This window comes from Callithrix jacchus, chromosome 22 (genome assembly GCF_049354715.1).
Source record: "Callithrix jacchus isolate 240 chromosome 22, calJac240_pri, whole genome shotgun sequence".
Lineage (NCBI taxonomy): Eukaryota > Metazoa > Chordata > Mammalia > Primates > Cebidae > Callithrix > Callithrix jacchus.
The window spans coordinates 6,559,075-6,577,352 of record NC_133523.1 but is presented as its reverse complement, the minus strand read 5'-3'; the positions used below and the strand labels follow the sequence as shown (position 1 = coordinate 6,577,352).

Sequence of the window (18,278 nt, the reverse complement as noted above, 5' to 3'; positions counted from 1 at the left end):
GCCTTGGTTTCTTCCACACAGCCTCTTACACTCCAGCAGGCTAGTTTTTTTTTTTTTTTGCATCCTGTTAGCTGTTGTTTCATTGGCCAAAGCCAGTCACATGGCCAAGATTAGGGCCAGCATGGGAGAGACTATGCATAAAGATGGGGAACTCTTACACCCCATGGTGCAATCTATCGCACACAGAATTGGGCTATGAGCACATAGAATTTCAGAGACGTCCTTTTGGTTTAGGCATTTCAATTTCACATTCAGCCAGTTTTCACTTCAGTACAGCTGACAATGGCAAGCTTAACCCCTCTTTCAGTTGTCATTTAAAAGATGTGCAACAAACACTTTGAGTACATGGAGGAGCTGATTACCTGCTCAGCTCTACAGTCATATCTATGTGACTATTTGAATAATTTATTGCATTTACTAGCGAAGACCTGGAACAAACGCAAATGTCCATCAATGACAGACTGGACAAAGAAAATGTGGCACATATACACCATGGAATACTATGCAGCCATAAAAAATGATGAGTTCGTGTCCTTTGTAGGGACATGGATGAACCTGGAAACCATCATTCTCAGCAAACTGACACAAGAATAGAAAAGCAAACACCACATGTTCTCATTCTTAGGTGTTGAAAATTGAGAACACGTGTACACAGAGAGGGGAGCATCACACACTGGGGTCTGTTGGGGCTGGCTAGGGGAGGGAGGGTGGGGAGGAATAACCTTGGGAGAAATGTCAGGTGTAAGTGTCAGAAGGCAGCAAACCAACCTTGCCATGAATGTACCTATGCAACAATCTTGCATGATCTGCACATGTGCCCCACAATCTAAAGTATGATAATAAATAAGTAGGAAACAGAAAAAGGAAGGTGTTAACATTAGGCATAGTAAGACCATGTTTCATACATGTAATAAAATCAAGACTAGGAGAGAATTGCTAGACATGTATTTGGACTTGCCAAATTATGGCATCTTTGCCATATTCACGCTGGGTCTTACCAAGATTCTTCTAATACAAATGAGACAAACATTTCAGAATGCCACACTAACGAAACCAGTTGAAAATCTTACTAGCCAAGTCTATCAGTGTGATTCTGTTAAATGGTACCATCCCAAAGACCGAGAGTATGGACGAATCATTTCCCTAAATTCGTCAACTGGAATAGGAAATTCAGCAATACAAAGATATGCTGACTCCACACTCTTGCCTTCAACTCTGGTAGCGAAAATTAAATTAAAAGGACCTCTTTGACGCTGAACCCGTATCCTTGTGATTGGCTTCACTCTCCATTATCTGGGCTTCCCACTGGACACCATCACCATTTCCCAGTTCATTTTCTGAGGCACTTTGATATGGTCCGCCATGATAATGCACCACTTAAATTATGCCAATGAAAAGAGAAGTAATGGACTCTGCATTCTGCAAACTTCACAAACAACAACGCAACCTCCTTGTCCACCCACAAGACTCCTTGAGAAACTGGAGTTTAAGATAAGGAGCGACGTACTTCCTCTTCTGTCAGCTCTGAGAAGCAACCAGACTCAGTGAGAGGAAAGGACTTTTCATCTTTAGGGTAAGTAATATCTTCCTATAGAAAGTAGGAAATGTTTTTGACTTGTGACCATGAGTCTAAGAAAAACATTCTGGTTCTGGAAACATTTTTGAGGAGACCTCATTACATGTCCTCTTATGTTATTTCTTGAAAGCTGCCATGCAGGCTTCTATCTCACATTCATTTTTCCACTTCTGCTTGGGCAAGGAGTATGTGTGTTGTTATGTGATGGTGTGGAACCTGCTGGGATGCCTTATCACACACCAAAAAGGAGGCGAGGATGGTGTGTAAAGGGGCTTAAGGTGAACTAAAATGATCAAGGTTCAAGAAGAGTCTAAGATGAACATAGCTTACAACCAACGTGTTATAGAAAACCAGGAAAACAAGATCTAAAAAGATGAGTGAGTTTCCTAAGGTTGTAGGGCGAGGTAAAAATTCCTTTTAACAGAATCACACTGACAGACTTGGCTGATAAGATTTTCAACTGGTTTCATTAGTGTGGTATACTGAAATTTTTGTCTCATTTGTATTAGAAGAATCTTGGTAAGATCCTGCATGAATATGGCAAATATGCCCTAATTTGGCAAGGAATTCACAACTATTCATACATCTCACACCCATACTATACACATCAGCACATGGGTTTAAATGCCAGGCTCACAGTCATCACCAGCATCATGGTGGAAGGGTTTCGTGCTTTATTCATGACCAAAGCAAAGAGATTAACAGGTCAACTTTTTCAACCAGCTGGTTACGACCCACTGGAGGCGGCTGGTCCTCCTTAGTGGGTAACATCCACCCAGGCAACACACAGAAACGAAAACAACTGTAATTATACAACATCAGTTGCTACCTGTAGTGAGTTTCTTTGCGTGTGATCCTTGGTTCAATTCTCTGTGTCTGTCCTTCTTTCTCTCTGATGTGAACTTCTTTTCTTACTGTTGGTTATGGCCAAAAATCCCCTCCAAATCAGCATCCCTCGAGGCCTTGGCGGTTGTGAAAAATCTTACCACCCTTTTCATTTCAAAATACTTGCTTTAGTTAAACTTGTTTCCAATGAGGCCTCAGCAAAGAAATGTCCTTATCGGGACAGTGGTCCTTTTCATTGAGAATGTTCCAGTTATATTTTAGAGAAGACTTGTTGAAGGATAGAGCAACACAAACCTAAAAAGAAGACAAACATTGAAAGAGGAGAGGTATACACAAAGTAATCAAGTATAACCACCAATGGGACACAAGACTCCCACTACAGAATTTGATTTCAGTGAAGTAATATTGTCTACCGCAGAGATTGCAAGTGGGTGGTCTCCTCCTGGTTCTGTGCTTAAGGAAGAAATGAGTGTGGATGTCTCTAGATAGTCTTTGGTCTCCAGTTTCCTGCAGTCCTTATTACTTCCCACCAGTGGCCTTACGTATTGATGTTGCATGTCTAGATCCCAGGAGACACTGGAGTTTATGACCTTGGTGAGGTGGTTGTACACGAGCGTTGAACCCAAGCTGATGCTGTCCAAGTCTTAGCTTTGTATTTTCCTAGCAGCATGATCTTGAGCAAATGATATCATTGTTTTGAACCTCAATTTCTTCATCTGAAGACTGAGGAGACAATTATAAGACCTACGTCATTGCTGGGCATGGTGTAATCCTATGCTGTAATCCCAGCACTTTGGGTGGCTGAGGAGGGTGGATCACCTGAGGTCAGGAGTTTGAGACCAGCCCGGCCAACATGGCAAATCCCTGTCTCTATTAAAAATGCGAAAATTAGCCGGGTGTGGTGGCGGATGCCTGTAGTCCCAGCTACTCAGGAAGGTGAAGCAGGAGAATTGCTTGAACTGGGAGGTAGAGGTTGCAGTGAGCTGAGATCACACCACTGCACTCCAGCTTGGGTGACAAAGTGGGACTCTGTCTCAAAAAAAAAAACAAGACCTACATCATAAGATGGTTGTAGCTTTCAATAAGATAATACAAAGTTCTGCCTCTGAGTCTGAATCTCCCAAAGATAAACCAATTTCTAAAGGGCACTGGATTGCAGAAGACTAGGGGACAACATTCGCTCCAAGATCTTAAATGTTACATTGATCACCATGCTCAGCAATGAGCTATTAGATTCCAATTTGTAAACTTGTTAAAGACCTGTCTACATTATTACATGTGCGTGGCTTAAGTGATATTATCAGCATTTTTGTAAATATTTACTATGTTTTTCTATTAGTTAAATTCCAACAATTTTGTACTTTAATAAAATGTTCTAAACATTGCAAAAAAAAAGAAAATAGCCACAAAGTTCTTAAGGCACTTGGCCCATAGTGGAAGTTACAGAATTGATTTTAGAAAGCAGTAATGGGCCGGGTGTGATGGCTCACGCCTATAATCCCAGCACTTTGGAAGGCCGAGGCAGGTAGATCACAAGGTCAGGAGTTTGAGACCAACTCCTGGCCAACATGGTGAAACCCTGTCTCTACTAAAAATACAAAAGTTAGCCAGGCATGGTGGCAGGCGCCTATAATCCCAGCTACTGCAGAGGCTGAGGTAGGAGAATCTCTTGAACCTGGGAGGTGGAAGTTGCAGTGAGCAAAGATTGCGCCATTGCACGCCAGCCTAGGTGACAGGGCAAGACTCGGACTCAAAAAAAAAAGAAAAGAAAAGTGAAAAACAGTAATGGAAGGGATGAGAGCAGCACCTGCAGCAAAATTCAATTTGCAAGTAGGATTCCAATGCACAATGTGCAGCTAGCCTGCTTAGGAATAAGGGGTTCCATGGGATGGGTCTTCTTAGCCCACTACTGTGTTCCTGTGGGGACTTCACAGGACTCTTAGGAATTCTCATTACCACTGGATAAAAGGTCAGTCCTTAGCATGCAAAGTTGTGATTACAACTGGGGTCAGGGAAGGAGATCTCAGAGATCTCCATGACCTCTGTCATCACCATCATCATCATCACATTACTGTTGCTTCCACCATCCTTGCCACCATCAGTACAACCATTCTGTCCCACTTCACTATTACCATCACTGCCATCACCATCACTATCACCATCATCACCATCACTATCAGCACCACCATCGCTATCATCTCTACCATCACCACCATCACCATTATTACCACCCCCATCACCAACATCACCATTATTACCACCACCACCATCCCCATCCCCATCACCCTTATCACCACCATCACCACCATTACCACCACCACCATCACCATCACCCCCATCACCATTATTACCACCACCACCATCACCACCACCCCCATCACCACCATCACCATTATTACCACCACCACCATCACCATCACCACCACCCCCATCACCACCATCACCATTATTACCACCACCACCATCCCCATCATGCCTATCACCATCACCACCATCACATTACCACCAACACCATCACCACCACCCATTACCACCATCACCATCAACACCATCACCGCCAACACCACTTTTACCATCACTATCACCATTCCTATCATGTCCACCATCATAACTGCTGTCAGTACCATCAGTACCATGGCTGCCTTCATCACTACCTCCACCATCATTATGACATCCACTGCCATCCCCACCATTACCATCATGACCATTGCTATCACATCCACTATGATCACCACTACCATCATCATCATCGCTCCTTCTTCTCTTCACAGGGAGCCTTATTCATTACCTACCATGTACTACTGGGCAAGTAAGAAGGGTCATCTCACTAAATCAACATGAAACTGTAAAATATGTGCTCTTTCCTAGCTACATTTTGCAGATAAGAAAACTGAGGCTTGGAGGTAGAGTCACAGCCTCAGGGCCACTTAACTAGTAGTTGTAGATTTGGGATTCAAACCCAGGTTTACCTGTGCACCAAATTGTAAAGCCATCTAACTGTGTATGGCCAGAACGTAACTGTGCATGAAGCACTGAGAGAACTGCCTCAACAGATTCCAAACTCAGAGATCAAAGCAGCATGAATACATCAAAGCAGGAGTACAGACCTTCTAAGAACAATTTTCAAAGTAATTTTGTGGCTCTGCATGGTGGCTCATGCCTGTAATCCCAGCGCTGTGGGAGAATGAGGCTGGCAGATCACCTGAGGTCAGGAGTTCAAGACCAGTCTTGCCAATATGGTGAAACCCGTCTCTACTGAAAATACAAAAATTAGTTGGGTGTGGTGGTGGATGCCTGTAATCCCAGCTACTCAGCAGACTAAGGTAGGAGAATCGCTTGAACCTTGGAGGCAGGTTGTGGTGAGCCAAGATGGAGCCACTGCACTCCAGCCTGGGAGACAGAGTGAGAATCTGCCTCAAAAAAAAAAAAAAAAAGGTAATTTTGTTTCCTCTTTTCTTAAAACACTTCATTATATTATTATTTTTATTGCTAAAGCAATGGGCACAATTTAGAATTATAGCTGAATAAAGAGAAATTTAAAATCACTCATACTGTCATTCTTCTATTAACATTTAAGATTTTCTCACATATGATCTTATGTACTTTCTTTATAACTTACATTTTGTATTGATACACAGTAATGGTACATATTTATGAGGTATGTATATTTTGATACATGCATACAATGTGTAATGATAGAATCATATCACCTGCTTTTGCTCCTAATGCTACATCATCATCACGTTCTACTTTTTTCTTTTTTGAGATGGAGTCACCCAGGCCGGAGTGCAGTGGCTCAAACTCAGCTCACTGCAACCTCCGCCTCCCAGGTTCAAGTTATTTTCCTGTCTCAGCCTCCCAAGTAGCTGGGATTACAGTCACCCGCCACCACACCCGGCTAATTTTTGTATTTTTAGTAGAGACGGGGTTTCACCATGTTGGTCAGGCTGGTCTCGAACTCCCAACCACAAGTGATCCACCCACTTTGGCCTCCCAAAGTGCTGAGATTAGCGGTATGAGCCACTCCGCCGGGCCCTATGTTGTTTTAATAGCCTCCTACAACATTATTTTTGCATATGATATCAGGTTCTTTGCATTGCACATAATTGTTTTCCTACCTGCTTACATTTTGTGTAAGTTTCTGCAAACTGTTAATTCATCTTCTCCATCAGCGCCTCCATCAACATTGGCAGCACCTTTGAAAGGCTTAACAGATCGGCAGAGTACATTATCTTTGCTAATGTGCGCTGGAGGTTTTATCTTAAACCCCAGTTGGCCACGGACATTACCTTAGGAGAGTGCTTTCTGCATTTTAAATTGACATCCTTAGGCAAACACTACAATCAATGCTCCTTAAAGTCTTCTTTAAAAGTCTCATTGATAGTGATGTCTAGTGCTTTCACTACTTTCTCTGTTAGAAAGGATTCATGTTTTGAATAGAAAAGATGTTCACTTGTCTCAAAATTCAAAACATAGAAGAGAATAAACTGAAAAGTCTCCTTGCCTCAGCTTCTCAGACACTTGCTTTTTCTTTTTTCTTTTATTTTTGGCTGGGTGCAGTGGCTCACGCCTGCAATCCAGCATTTTGGGAGGCTGAGGCAGGCCATCCTGGCCAACATGGAAAAACCCTGTCTCTACTAAAAGTACCAAAAATTAGCCAGCCTTGGTGGCGGGCGCCTGTAATCCCAGCTACTCAGCAGGCTGAAGCAGGAAAATTGCTTGAACCCGGGAGGTGCAGGTTGCACTGAGCTGAGATCGTGCGTGCCATTGTATTCCAGCCTGGGCAACAAGAGTGAAACTCTGTCTAAAAATGAATGAATAAATACATTTTATTTTAAGTTCCAGGATATACGGCGCAGGTTTGTTACATGGGTAAACATGTGCCATCGTGGTTTGCTGCCATGGCTTCACATGCCTTTTTTTTTCTGAGATGGGAGTGTCGCTCTGCCACCCAGGCTGGAGTGCAGTGGTGCAATCTCTGCTCACTGCAAACTCTGACTCCCAGGTTCAAGTGATTCTCCTGCCTCAGCCTCCTCAGTATCTGGGATTACAGGTGTCCACCACCACACCCAGCTAATTTTTGCATTTTTATATTTTTAGTAGAGACGAGGTTTCACCATGTTGGCTAGGATGGTCTCAATCTCTTGACCTGGTGATCCACCTGCCTCGGTTTCCTAAAGTGCTGGGATTACAGGCGTGAGCCACAGACATACACACATGCATTATAGATAATTGCATACAGAATGCTAACATTTTCCTAAAACATAGGAGATAGTAGCCTTATACATAAATATATTATAAATATATGTATACATATTTATTTTATTTTTATCTTTTAATTTTTTGAGATGGAATCTTGCTCTGTCACCCAGGCTGGAGTGCAGTGGTGCGGTCTCAGCTCACTGCAACCTCTACCTTCAAGGTTCAAGTGATTTTCCCGCCTAAGCCTCCCAAGAAGCTGGGATTACAGGCATCTGCCACCATGCCCAACTAATTTTTGTATTTTTAGTAGAGATGGGGTTTCACCATGTTGGCCAGGCTGGTCTTGAACTCCTGATCTCAGGTGATCCACTTGCCTCATTCTCCCAAAGTGGGATTACAGGCATGAGCCACCGCGCCCGGCCTAAATTGTATATTTCAAAATGGCGAAAAGAGTAGATTTTGAAAGTTCCCGGACCAAGAAACGATAGGTATGTGAGGTGATGCATATATATGCTAATTGTCTTGATTTAATCATTCCACAATGTCAATGTGTCAAAACATCACATTATAGCCCATAAACATATATAATTATTATGAATTAAAAATAAACAAATCAATGACAGCAATGTAAACAAAAAGAAATAGAAAGTGAGTAGTTTGTCCTGTGGCATTTTCCGCAGTCTTGATCTTGCTGATTGCAATAGATCGGGATTGTAAATTCCAGCAGGACATTTCATCAGATGCATCGATTATTTTAGCATCTGTTGGGTGGTAAACCTGTTCATTATAACCAAATATGCTATGATCATCCTTGCGGGGTCTTTTCCTTAAGAGAGTTAGTTACCCAGAAGCAGAATTATTGGGTCAAGTGAGAGGCAGAGATGGTAGGGTTTTCTTTTGTTTGTGTGTTTTGAGATGGAATCTTGCTCTGCCGCCCAGGCTGGAGTGCAGTGGCACGATCTCGGCTCACTGCTACCTCTACCTCCTGGTTTCAAACAATTCTCCTGCCTCAGTCTCCCACTTTGATAAGCATTGGCCACGTGGCTTCTGAACTTGTGACCCTCAGGAATTAGATTTCATGGAGCTTATTCATTCCAGGCACTCTGACCGAATCCTGCTTGAGAGAGCTTGTTCCCAGCATCTCAGCGCCATGGGGAGCAGGTTCCTTGTGCTCCTGCTCTCAGGTAAGTGGAACAGAGAACTCCCCTCCCTTCTCCTCCTGCCCCTGGTGTCCTAGCTTGGTTTGTTCCCTCCAATTTGGCATTTTCTGTCCTATTAGGCAGCCATAAAAAAGGATGAGTTCAGGTTCTTTGTAGGGACCATAATTCTCAGCAAACTGACACAGGAACAGAAAACCAAATACTGCATGTTCTTGCTCATAGGCAGGTGTTGAATAATGAGAACACATGGACACAGGGAGGAGAGCATCACACACTGGGGTCTGTTGGGGGAGGCTAAGGGAGGGGCAGCAGGGGTGGGGAGGTTAGGGAGGCATAACATGGGGAGAAATGCCAGATAAAGGTGACAGGGAATGGAGGCAGCAAACCACATTGCCATGAATGTACCTATGCAACAATCCTGCCTGATCTGCACATGTACCCCAGAACCTAAAGTACAATTAAAAAAATAAAAGAAACTCTCATCTTGAGTCAGTTAGACTGGGCTGCCCGAAAGCAGAACTGAAACAAAGATTGACGCGTGTAAGTAGTTTATTTGGGAGGGGAATCCCAGGAAAGAAGGGTGTGGGGAGGTCACATAAGGAAGAATGAAGAAATGCTGAAGGGTGTGTTGGTGAGGGCATTACCACTGCAGTTAGCCCGAGTGCAGTCCTGCTAGGGACCTCCAAGAGACAGCGTAATTCCCACACATTTCTGGCCTACTTCCCAACTGGGTGCAGAAAAATGCACTCTTGCCGAGAGAAACAGAAAGTCATCTGTGGCCGGGCGTGGTAGGTCACACCTGTAATCCTAGCACTTTAGGAGGCTGAGGCGGTGGATCACTTAAGGTCAGGAGTTCAAAACCAGCCAACATGGTAAAACCCCATCTCTACTAAAACTACAAAAAAAAAAAAGTAGCCAGAGATGGTGTGGCAGGCACCTGTAAGCCCATCTACTCGGGAGGCTGCGGCAGAACTGCTTGAACCCGGAAGGCAGAGCTTGCGGTGAGCCGAGTTCGCGCCACTGCACTCCAGCCGTGGGCGACAGTGCGAGACTCTTGGATGGTGTGTGTTTTGAGGTCTGGAGTGATACTAAAATAAACTGTTGAATATAGAAAGGAGATTGCAAACTTGGTCTTTTGGCGCTAGGACATGGGAAAATGTTGAATTCACTGCTGGGTTTTCTGAAATTGGGAAACACAGCTGCAATCAGATGCACTTCTCTCATACTTCATAAGGATATGACATCCAATCCTGTGACTCTTTTATTTATAGCCTGCCTAGAAGATTCTATGAAGCTTGTACATAAGACTGGGCAAAGAGTTAGGGTTGGTCACCCCACACTCACCTAGCCTTCAGCCAAGCAGAGTCCAGGGGACTCCCATCTGAATGATCCCCTCCTGTCTCTTTTCCAGGTCTCATTGTCTTGCTGGCTCTGCCAAGATCAGAAGCCAAGAGTTATAGAGGTGAGTCTACTCATAGCCAAAGACCAGGGGAAAGAAAATTGGGATCTGGAAGCTTCCTTCAGGGAAGGGAAGCAGCCCTTTTCAAGAGACAGAGCACAGAGTCTCTGGCACTTTCTTCTGGCTCCTGGGAGCTCCCAAGAGCTGCTTCTAGAGAAGTGGCTGGCTCAGGGTCACATGGCTAGTGGATACCAGACTTTCCTCTTTCTTTCCCAAAACCTGTGTCTTCTTGAGTCATTCCAGGAAATACTTTGTTGTCACCATAAGTCATTGGCTGGGTTCCCCCAGAAGTAAACACCGAGAGCAACTCATTGGTCTGGGAAGTAATCCTGGGAGGCACTGGCTGGGAGTGGGCTGTGGCAGAGGAAGTGGAGGAGCTCATACAGGGTCTTTATCAAGCAAGTTATAGGTGGGCAGCTGGCGTTTAATCCCTGGGGGGAGCTGTTGGTCATGGCATGGAGCAGCCACCTGAGTTAAACCCCTCAATGGGTAAGGAAGCTACTGATCACGATTATGTTCTAAATTATGGTGAAAGGTACACAGTATAAAATTTAGCTTCTTAACCATTGGCAAGGGTGCAGGTCAATGCCACTAAACACTCACACTGTTGTGGAACCATCACCACCACCCACCCACAGAGATCTTTCTAGGTACAGAACTGAAACTCTGTCTCTATTACACACTAACCCCCATGCCTCCTCCCCAAGTCCCTGTAACCCACCATTCTACCTTCTGTCTCTATGAATCTAACGACTCTGGGCATCTCATAGGAGTGGAGTCATGCATGATTTGCAGTCGTGTCCTGGCTTATTTCACTGGGCTTGATGTCCTCAAGGTTCATTTATGGGGTAGCGTGTGTCAGAATTTCCTTCCTTTTATTTTTTTGTTTGAAACTGAGTTTCACTCTTGTTGCCCAGGCTGGAGTGCAATTGTGCAGTCTCACTCACTGCAACCTTCACCTCCCAGGTTCAAGTGATTTTCCTGCCTCAGCCTCCCAAGTCACTGGGATTACAGGCATGCACCACTATGCTGACTAATTTTTTTCTTTTTGGCATTAAAAAGATGGGATTTCACGATGCTGGCCAGGCTAGCCTCGAACTCTTGACCTCAGGTGATTGGCCCACCATGGCCTCCCAAAGTGCTGGGATTACAGGCATGAGCCACCGTGTCTGGCCAAAATTTCCTTCTTTCTAAAGACTGAGTAATCTACTATTGTGTGCATGGACCACATTTTGTTCATTTATTCATCTATTCATTCATAGGCACCTGGGTTACATACGTTTGGCTATGATGAATAATGCTGACATGAACATGAGTGGGCAAGTATCTCTTCTATGCCCTGCTTTTGACTCCTTTGAGTACTTCCCACAAGTGTGCTTGCTGGTTCAGATGGTAAAATCATATAATTCCAACCTTTAATATTTTGAGGAACTGCCATACTGTCCCCCATAGAGACTGCATCATTTTGCATTTCTACCAGCAGTGCACAAGGGTTCCATTTTCTCTACATTCTCACCAACACTTGTTTATTTTGTTCTTTTTTTTAATAATGAAATTGGGGTTTTAAAAATATGTACTATCTTCTGTCAATCACGGATAAAAGGAGGTACTTATGAGAAGAGGTATTGCTAAACTGCCATGTGGTGAACCAGAGAATTCTGGGAGGCTGGGCGCTGTGGCTCATGCCTGTAATCCCAGCACTTGGGGAGGCTGAGGTGGGTGATCATGAGGTCAGGAGTTCAAGACCAGCCTGGCCAAGATGGTGAAGCCCCGACTCTACTGAAACTACAAAAATTAGCTGGGTGCAGTGGCAGGTGCCTTAATCCCAGCTACTCAGGAGGCTGAGGCAGGAGAATCGCTTGAATCCTGATGGCTCAAACCCAGGTGCTGGGATTACAGGCATGAGCCACCATGCCTGGCCTCCCAGAATTTTCTTAGTTCACCACATGACCGGTTAGCAACGCCTCTCCTCTCATAGTAGCTTCTTTTATCAATTCCAGTGAGTTGAGATTGTGCCACTGCACTCCAGCCTGGATGACAGAGACTCCATCTCAAAAAAATAAATAAATAAATAAATAAAAGGCCGGGTGCAGTGGCTCACGTTTGTAATCCCAGCACTTTTGGAGGCGGAGGCAGGCAGATCACGAGGTCAAGAAATCGAGACCATCCTGGCCAACATGGTGAAACCCCCTCTCTACTAAAAATTAAAAAATTAGCTGGGAGTGGTGGCTCGTGCCTGTAGTCCCAGCTACTCAGGAGGCTGAGGAAGGAGAATTGCTTGAACCTGGGAGGCGGAGGTTGCAGTGAGCTGAGATCGCACCACTGCACTCCAGCCTGGTGACAGAGCAAGACTCTGTCTCAAAAAAAAAAAAAGAGAATTCTGGTAGCCAGAGTGAGCCATCAAGGAAAGAAACATAGGTGCTGGCATTTGGAGGTTCACCTATCTGGCAAAGGTGGTGTTGGTGGCAGAAGTGGGACCTTGTTAGGCACTGGGTGCCACCGTGTTCAGCAGTGGGCTGCCAACAGAGCTCTTCCCAAGAGGATGTTCTTCTGACCACAGCATCAGTACATGGTAGATGCATGATGAATATTTCTTAGATGAATGAATGGATTTTGTTTCTCTGCAGCTCCCTGTCCTTCATGCCCTGAACATGCCTACTGCCACAACAGCACCCACTGCACTTGTGAACATGGCCTTCAGTCCAGGTCTGGCAGGATGTACTTTCATGAGGACAATGAGAAATGTGAAGGTAAAATTATTTATGGGGTTTTCATTGAATCTCTCATTAGTTATAACTATTCTGGTCCATGTGTCCTCTGCTTCAAACATATAAACCCATAGCCCAAAGAAAACTCATATCTCTTTAGCAGACTATGTGACAAAGTACAGTCATTGGCCAGGGATACTTGTCCCTGAGTTCTTCAGATGGAGCACACAAGTGTAATTCCTTGGTCAAGAGCACCTTCTGTCTGTGGGTCCCTTGGTTGAACCTCAGTTCTGGTCCGTCAGCAGGGAAGGCTGATGTTGTTGGGAGAGGCAAGACACATAAACATTGCATAAGCCAGCTTTTTTTTTTTTTTTTGAGTCAGAGACTTGCTCTGTCACCCAGGCTGGAGTGCAATGGCATGACCTTGGCTCACTGCAACTTCTGCCTCCAGGGTTCCAGCGATTCTCCTGTCTCAGCCTCTCAAGTAGCTGGGATGACAGGTGTGCACCACCACACCCAGCAAATTTTTGCATTTTTAGTAAAGGTGGGATTTCACCATGTTGGCCAGGCTGGTCTCGAACTGCAGACCTCAGGTGATCCACCCACCTTGGCCTCCCAAAGTGCTGGGATTACAGGCGTGCCCAGCCAAGCCAGGATTTTAGTAATGTGGTTCTTCGTCATTTCTCTCAAGCTTTTCTAAGACTGTATTATATATTCCCCTGCTAAGCACTAGTTGTGTTAAATTGATTTACCAAATGGTGTGACTCACCATTAAAAACAACAATATTCCATCCTTATCCTAGTGATCTGACATGTCACCTTCACCACGTTCTAAAGCTCCACAGGCACTTGGTCTACGTCTGCACTTCTGCTCTATTCCATTAGTCTATTTTTATTTATGCATGCATCGGTACAGCTCTGCTTAGTTGCAGCTTTATATTTTTTTTCATTAAAATTTTTTTATTATACTTTAAGTTCTGGGGTACATGTGCAGAATATGCAGCTTTGTTACATAGGTATACACATGCCATGGTGGTTTGCTTCCTCCATTCCCCCATTATCTACATTAGGTATTTCTCCTAATGCTATCCCTTCCCTATCCCCCACCCCCTGCTATCCCTCCCCTAGCCCCTTTGTGATGTCCCCTTCCCTGTGTCCATGTGTTCTCATTGTTCAACACCCACTTATGAGTGAGAACATACAGTGTTTGGTTTTCTGTTTTCGTGTCAGTTTGCTGAGAATGATGGCTTCCAGCTTCTTCCATGTCCTTGCAAAGGACATGAACTCATCCTTTTTTAAGGCTGCACGGTATTCCATGGTGTATATATGCCACATTTTCTTTATCCAGTCTATCACTGATTTTCTTAGTTCACCACATGGCCGGTAAGCAACGCCTCTCCTCTCATAAGTAGCTTCTTTTATCAATTCCAGTGAGCTGAGATTGTGCCACTGCATTCCAGCCTGGGCGACAGAGACTCCATCTCATAAATAAATAAATAAATAAATAGGCCGGGTGCAGTGGCTCACGCCTGTAATCCCAGCACTTTCGGAGGCAGAGGCGGGCAGATCATGAGGTCAAGAGATGGATACCATCCTGGCCAACATAGTGAAACCCCCTCTCTACTAAAAATAAAAAAATTGGGGACATTTGAGTTGGTTCCAAGTCTTTGCTATTATGAACAGTACCACAATAAACATATGTGTGCATGTGACTTTATAACTAAATGTTTTATACTCCTTTGGATATATACCCAGTAATAGGATTGCTTTTGTTTTAATATATGGTCCCACCTTGTAGTTTTTTTTTCTGGCTGTACCTGCACGATAGTAGCAACTTATCTCACCCCATAAAATACCTGTAGATGTTTTTAAAATTGGGGATGCATTGAATTTATAAATTAACTTAGGGAGAACACTGATGAACAGTGTTGGGTGATAGAGACTTCATGGGTATGAGAAATGATATAATTCTATAAAAACGAAAGCAACACTTTGTCTTGATTCACAGATATTAATGAATGCAACACCGGACTGGCAAAGTGCAAGTATCATGCATATTGTAAAAATAAAATTGGAAGTTACATCTGTAGCTGTTGGTCAAGTATTTTGATCAACTGGGCGGCTGGCATTTTAATTAATGATAATCCAGACTGTTACGGTAAGAACCTCCAAATACTATTTCCAGTATGAAAAATGATGGGGACTGGGGGGAGACTCAGAGATTTTCTAATTTCAGGCCAGGGTAAGAGAGCAAAACTCCATCCTAACCCTCATCCCTCATTCCTTTCTTTTCCTTGATATTTTCCAAGATGATGTCATCCAAGCCTTGGCAATAACCATCTCTGTATAGACGCTTCCAAATGTTTGTGTATAATACAGGTCTCTTTCCTGAGCTTCCAAAAGGACACCTCTAAATTACCTCTGAATTTCTCTATGTATTCATATCTCACTCGCATTAAATTCAATTTTTGTCTATCTACCTATCTACTAAATCCGATGAATTTACACTAATAGCTCTCATTCCAGCTCAACACCAAGGCTTGTCTGAACCCTCCTTCTGTTCTTATTTGTAACTTCCTTCTCTAAAAATGAGAAACTTGTCTCTCACTATTGCTAATTTGTTTAATTCCAGTATTATTTCATGTTTTGAGTAAAAGAGATTGGATTTAAGTGCTAAATCTTCCACTTACCCTCTGGCTTTCAGTTAATGACATAATTTCTATATACTTCCTCTTTAAATGGGAATGGTAATATTAATAGTATCTATTACCAGGTGTGGTGGCTCATGCCTGTAATCCCAGCACTTTGGGAGGCTGAGGCAGGTGGATCACAAGGTCAGGAGTTTGAGACCATCCTGGCCAGCAGGATGAAACACTATCTCTACTAAAAATACAAAAAAAAATTAGCCAGGCATGGTAGCATGCATCTGTAGTCCCAGCTACTTAGGAGGCTGAGGCAGGAGAATTGCTTGAACCAAGGAGGCAGAGATTGCAGTGAGCTGAGATCACCCCATTGCACTCCCACCTAGCAATGAGAGAGACTCTGTCTAAAAAAAAAGTATCTACTTTTGCTGCATAACAAGTTACCCCCACATTTAGTGGCCTAAAACAACACATATGTATTGTTCCATAGTTTCCTGGGGTCAAGGAACTAAGTATGGCTTAGCTGGGTCTTTTTCTTCTGGGTCTATCACAGTTGCAGTTGAGTTTATCCAGGATGTGGTTTCATCTGGAGGCTCAACTGGGGCAGATCCTGCTTCCAAGCTACTCACAAAGTTTCTGGGAGAATTCAGTTCCTTCAGAGCTATTAGACTGAAGCCCTCAGTTCATTTCTGGTGGTTGGTGGGAGGCAGCCTTCAGTTCCTAGATCTGCGGGTCTCTACAGGTTGCTTTGTTATAGCAAACACATTAGCATAGCCAGAAAGAGAGCAAAAATAAGACAGGGGTCACAGTCTTTTTTTGTTCCACTCTCACAAATGACATCCTATCACTGTATTCTGTTCATTAGAAATGAGTCAGTGGGTCCAGGCCACAGTCAAGGGAAGATTACCCAAGGATGTGAATACCAAGAGGGAGGGATTATTGGCAGCCATTTCTGAATCCTGCTTACTGGGCTGAATAGTGTTCTCCCCAAATTCATGTCCACCTGGAATCTGTGAATGTCATCTTATCTGGAAATAGGGTATGTGTAGATGTAATAAGTCAAGACGCAGTCATACTCGATCAGAGTGGACCCTGATTCCTCTGTGGTAGTGTACTTATAAGATGAAGGATATCTGGACACTGAGATACAAACTGAGGGAAGATGGCCATGTGAAGACGGAGGTGAGGATTGGAGTTATGTTCCCAAGGGGCAAGGAGTGCCAGAGATTGATGGCAACCACCAGAAGCTGGAAGAGGCAGGGCAGGGTACTTCCCTGGAGCCTTCCTAGGGAGCATGATCTTGCCGGCACCTTGATTGGGACTTCTGGTCTCCAGCACTATAAGACAATACATTTCTGTTGCTTTAAGCCACCCAATTTGTGTCACTATATTATGGCAACCCTTGCAAATTAATATACATTACCTATTCATTATTTTATTATTATTATTATTATTATTGAGATGGGGTCTCACTCTGTTTCCCAGGCTGGAGTGCAGTGGTGCAATCTTGGCTCACTGTAATCTCTGCCTCCCAGGCTCAAGCGATCCTCCCACCTCAGCCTCCTGAGTAGCTGGAATTATAGGTACCCGCCACCGTGCCTGGCTAATTTTTGTATTTTTAGTACATATGGGGTTTCACCATGTTGGCCTGCCTGGTCTCGAACTCCTGACGTCAGATGGTCCACCTGCCTCTGCCTCCCAAAGTGCTGAGATTACAGGCAGGAGCCACCACGCCTGGCCTGGTGTCTTTTCCTAGCTCATATCCATACATTTCAGCATTGTGCCTGGTTTTAAGTGGTGTTCAATAGTGTTCACTAAAGTAACAGGTTGGTACAAATATAATGGTGGTTTTTGCCATTACTTTCAATGGCAAAGATTGCCATTACGTTTGCACCAACTCAGTATTAAACTGGAAGCCCCATTCCAATTCTCTTTGATAATTCTACTGTGCAATACTTTATAGGCCTCTTAGAGGGGAATTAGGATGGGCTGCGGAAGTATCAGGGGAAGACTCAATTTGAGGGTGACTGGAAAAAGGGATGTAAGCAGGTGTGTTTCCTCCCATATCCCTTTCAATGACACCTTTCTTTCACAGAGAACAACAACAGTCAAGGAACACAGTCAAATGTGGATATTTGGGTGAGTGGGGAGAAGCCTGGATTTCAGAAACAGCTGGTATGTATAACTATGTCATTCTCCGTGGCTTCCTGTGATTTTCAGGGTAGGGTAGTTCTATCCAGAGTTAATTCTGTCCTCTGTCCCACAGAGGACATGTCAATGTGTGGGGACACTCTTGATTGTCATGCCTTGAGGGTGATACAAGTGACTGGCATCTGATAGAGACCAGGGATACATCTCAACATCCTACATTGCCCAGTGCAGCCTCCCACAATCAAGAAGCACCCGGTGCCACATGTCCATAGAGATAAAGAAATACAGGCTGGGTGCAGAAATGGCTCACAGCTGTAATCCCAGCACTTTGGGAGGCAAAGGTGGGAGGATCACAGGTCAAGAGTTTGAGACCAGCCAGACCAACATGGTCTACTAAAAATACAAAAAAATTAGCCAGGCATGGTGGTGCACACCTATAATCCCAGCTATTTGGGAGGCTGAGGTACGGGAATTGCTTGAACCAGGGAGGCGGAGACTACAGTGAGCCAAGATCACACCACTGCACTCCAGCCT

At 44.1% G+C, this 18,278-nt stretch overlaps 1 protein-coding gene and 1 long non-coding RNA gene across 2 annotated transcripts in view; one reads left to right on the top strand and one right to left on the bottom strand.

The window, feature by feature from the left end:
• Positions 1-1,684: 1,684 nt before the first annotated feature.
• LOC103789736 (uncharacterized) overlaps positions 1,685-18,278 on the bottom strand; it is a 57,875-nt gene continuing 41,281 nt past the window's right edge. Inside the window, exon 3 of the long non-coding RNA XR_004738084.3 lies at positions 1,685-2,716. This is a non-coding gene — a long non-coding RNA (uncharacterized LOC103789736). The remainder of the gene's footprint in view (positions 2,717-18,278) is intronic.
• Positions 8,728-18,278, top strand: part of LOC100389406 (putative adhesion G protein-coupled receptor E4P) — a 37,976-nt gene continuing 28,425 nt past the window's right edge. Inside the window, exons 1-5 of the mRNA XM_078360354.1 lie at positions 8,728-8,808; positions 10,196-10,246; positions 12,871-12,993; positions 14,960-15,109; positions 17,689-17,732. Of these exons, the coding sequence (XP_078216480.1) occupies positions 8,775-8,808; positions 10,196-10,246; positions 12,871-12,993; positions 14,960-15,109; positions 17,689-17,732 (402 nt within the window). The 5' untranslated portion in view covers positions 8,728-8,774. The remainder of the gene's footprint in view (positions 8,809-10,195; positions 10,247-12,870; positions 12,994-14,959; positions 15,110-17,688; positions 17,733-18,278) is intronic.